Source organism: Trachymyrmex cornetzi, unplaced genomic scaffold (genome assembly GCF_001594075.2).
Source record: "Trachymyrmex cornetzi isolate Tcor2-1 unplaced genomic scaffold, Tcor1.1 scaffold1489, whole genome shotgun sequence".
Lineage (NCBI taxonomy): Eukaryota > Metazoa > Arthropoda > Insecta > Hymenoptera > Formicidae > Trachymyrmex > Trachymyrmex cornetzi.
The window spans coordinates 8,679-10,846 of record NW_017296080.1 but is presented as its reverse complement, the minus strand read 5'-3'; the positions used below and the strand labels follow the sequence as shown (position 1 = coordinate 10,846).

The following is a 2,168-nucleotide window of genomic DNA, read 5'->3' as shown; positions in this document are numbered from 1 at the left end:
TTCCTTAACTTCCTCATTACTATTACGATCTTTGTGCTTCGAGCAAATTGGTTTCCATTTATTTGTACCATTAACGAAAGCTCTATGTGGCTGGCGGTGCACCACTGATGGCAATGGAAATTAAGGAAGCGATACATACGTGACTTCAAGAGCAATCAAAAATCCTTTACATCAGACAAAATTGGAAGACTTATGAACTGTTTCACAAAATGTGTAGCAAAGTTACTTGTTTCTTTTCGTTAACGTCGCTATATGCTGACAGCACTGAAAATATCGTTCCAAAATGAAAGCTGCGTTTGCATGAAAAGCATGCTTATGGAACACTATTGGTAGTATGCACTTATGACGACATGCTCGCAGCGCTGACAAACAATTTTGGAACACAGCCATAATACGTGAAGATCAACTACGCGCAACTTCTCGCACTACGTATAGATAGACGAGTTACATGATGCGCGCCTTGTATTGTGACAAACTAGAAAACTCGAAAAGAATTTTGTTTTCGTCTCTAGTTTTGTGCCGAGAATCGAAAATATAAATATATTATATTTATATTTTCAATTCTCGGCACAAAACTTTAATCATTAATTTTCGTTTTGCATCGGTCGTGAAATAAAATGTGCATTTGCTTTTGGTTTTGTTCCTGTTTGATATTCTTGTGGCGTATTCACTGCGACCACGCGACCTTCCACACTATTCTCGCGGATATCGTGCCGGCGAGATTGTAGCCGAGAAGGCTGGCTTCTTCTCTCTATTTTGTTCGATGCACCCTCGGTAATCGAACGGAGAATTACAATGCGTTAACGTTTGACTTGATGCGCTGTATGATACGGAACTCGATCGATGTGACGGGATCGATGTCTATCGGAAATCTATCTATGTACGGCGTCCGGCAGGACTACGCGAGGACGCGGAAGGATCACGCGCGTATGTGAGCACGAAATTCGCACTACTTCTCTCGGGCGACCAATGGAAACGGCGCAATGATAAGTTAATGGTCGCAGCGCGACCGAACGCGACGAAGGACCCTATCAATATCGAACACGCCGCCGACCTCAAAAGGATCTTTCAAAATCTTGAACTTAATTCTACCTGAAAATTGAGTAAAGGAAAAAATATTGATTGCAGCACGAACAGTCGAGATTGACCCTATAAATTAATTTAGAAGCGCGATCTTAACCATAATATAAGTAACATAGAGTTTCGAGCATAACTATAAGGATTACTTAAAATTACATGGGGTATCTTAAACCTAACCATTACATAATATAACCTTACAAGTTAAGTTTCAAGCGGTAAAATCGCTAATTTTGTTAAAGGTCTCATAAGCGAACCCTTAGAAGTTTGCACCGTGGCTGTTCGAGCCACGCCGTCAGAGCCTGGATGGATTCTAAAATCCTAAAATCCTAAAATCCAATTCAATGGCGCTAGATTCGGCTGTTTCACGAGGACGAGCTGATTGGACAGTAACTGGTTACCCTTGCTCATTTTCCACTTATTTCGCTCTTGCAATGACTGCAAGTACTCGGTGCTCCACCGCCGCCAAAAATGCTGCCGAATCTGCTCGAGCCTTTGCCATCTTAGTAATCGGTTCTCTGGAACGTCGTTGAGGTCTCTGGAAGGAAAGCTATTTAGTGCAGTGCCAACCAAAAAATGTCCCGGTGTTAAATGTGACATGTCATTCGGATCCGAACTTAATTCTGTGATAGGCCGTGAGTTAAGGATCGCTTCTATTTCACAGAGGACGATTTGTAGCTCTTCAAAAGTTAAATGAGCCTTATCTACAATGCGAGTCATGTGCAGTTTTGCTGACTTGACCGCCGCCTCCCACAATCCGCCGAAGTGGGAAGCATTTGGCGGAATAAAGTTCCAGGATATCTCTTGATTGCTTAAAAATTGCGCAATTCGATCCTGTGTTTGCGATTGATTGTAAAACTCGTATAGCTCTTTGAGCTGCCTATGAGCGCTCACAAAGGTGGTTCCGTTGTCCGAAAACATGTGGATCGGTTTTCCCCGCCGAGATATGAAACGCTTAAAAGCACCGAGGAAGGCCTCGGTAGTCAGATCGCTTACGAGTTCAATATGAACTGCCTTGGTAACGAAGCATACGAAGATAACTAGGTACGCCTTGTGATTCTTAGCGTTACGCCTCTTTCCCTCTCTTAAGG

General features: G+C 42.8%; 1 protein-coding gene across 1 annotated transcript; it reads right to left on the bottom strand.

Annotated features, from left to right (window-relative positions):
- Positions 1-1,398: 1,398 nt before the first annotated feature.
- LOC108757970 (uncharacterized) lies at positions 1,399-1,998 on the bottom strand. The gene has a single exon (XM_018502672.1). The coding sequence runs from the start codon at positions 1,996-1,998 to the stop codon at positions 1,399-1,401; it is 600 nt and encodes a 199-aa protein (XP_018358174.1).
- Between the last annotated feature and the right edge of the window lie 170 nt (positions 1,999-2,168).

What these genes read in the sequence shown, in the direction of transcription:
- LOC108757970 (XM_018502672.1), bottom strand. Translation starts at nt 1,998, where the DNA reads ATGTTTTCGGACAACGGAACCACCTTTGTGAGCGCTCATAGGCAGCTC.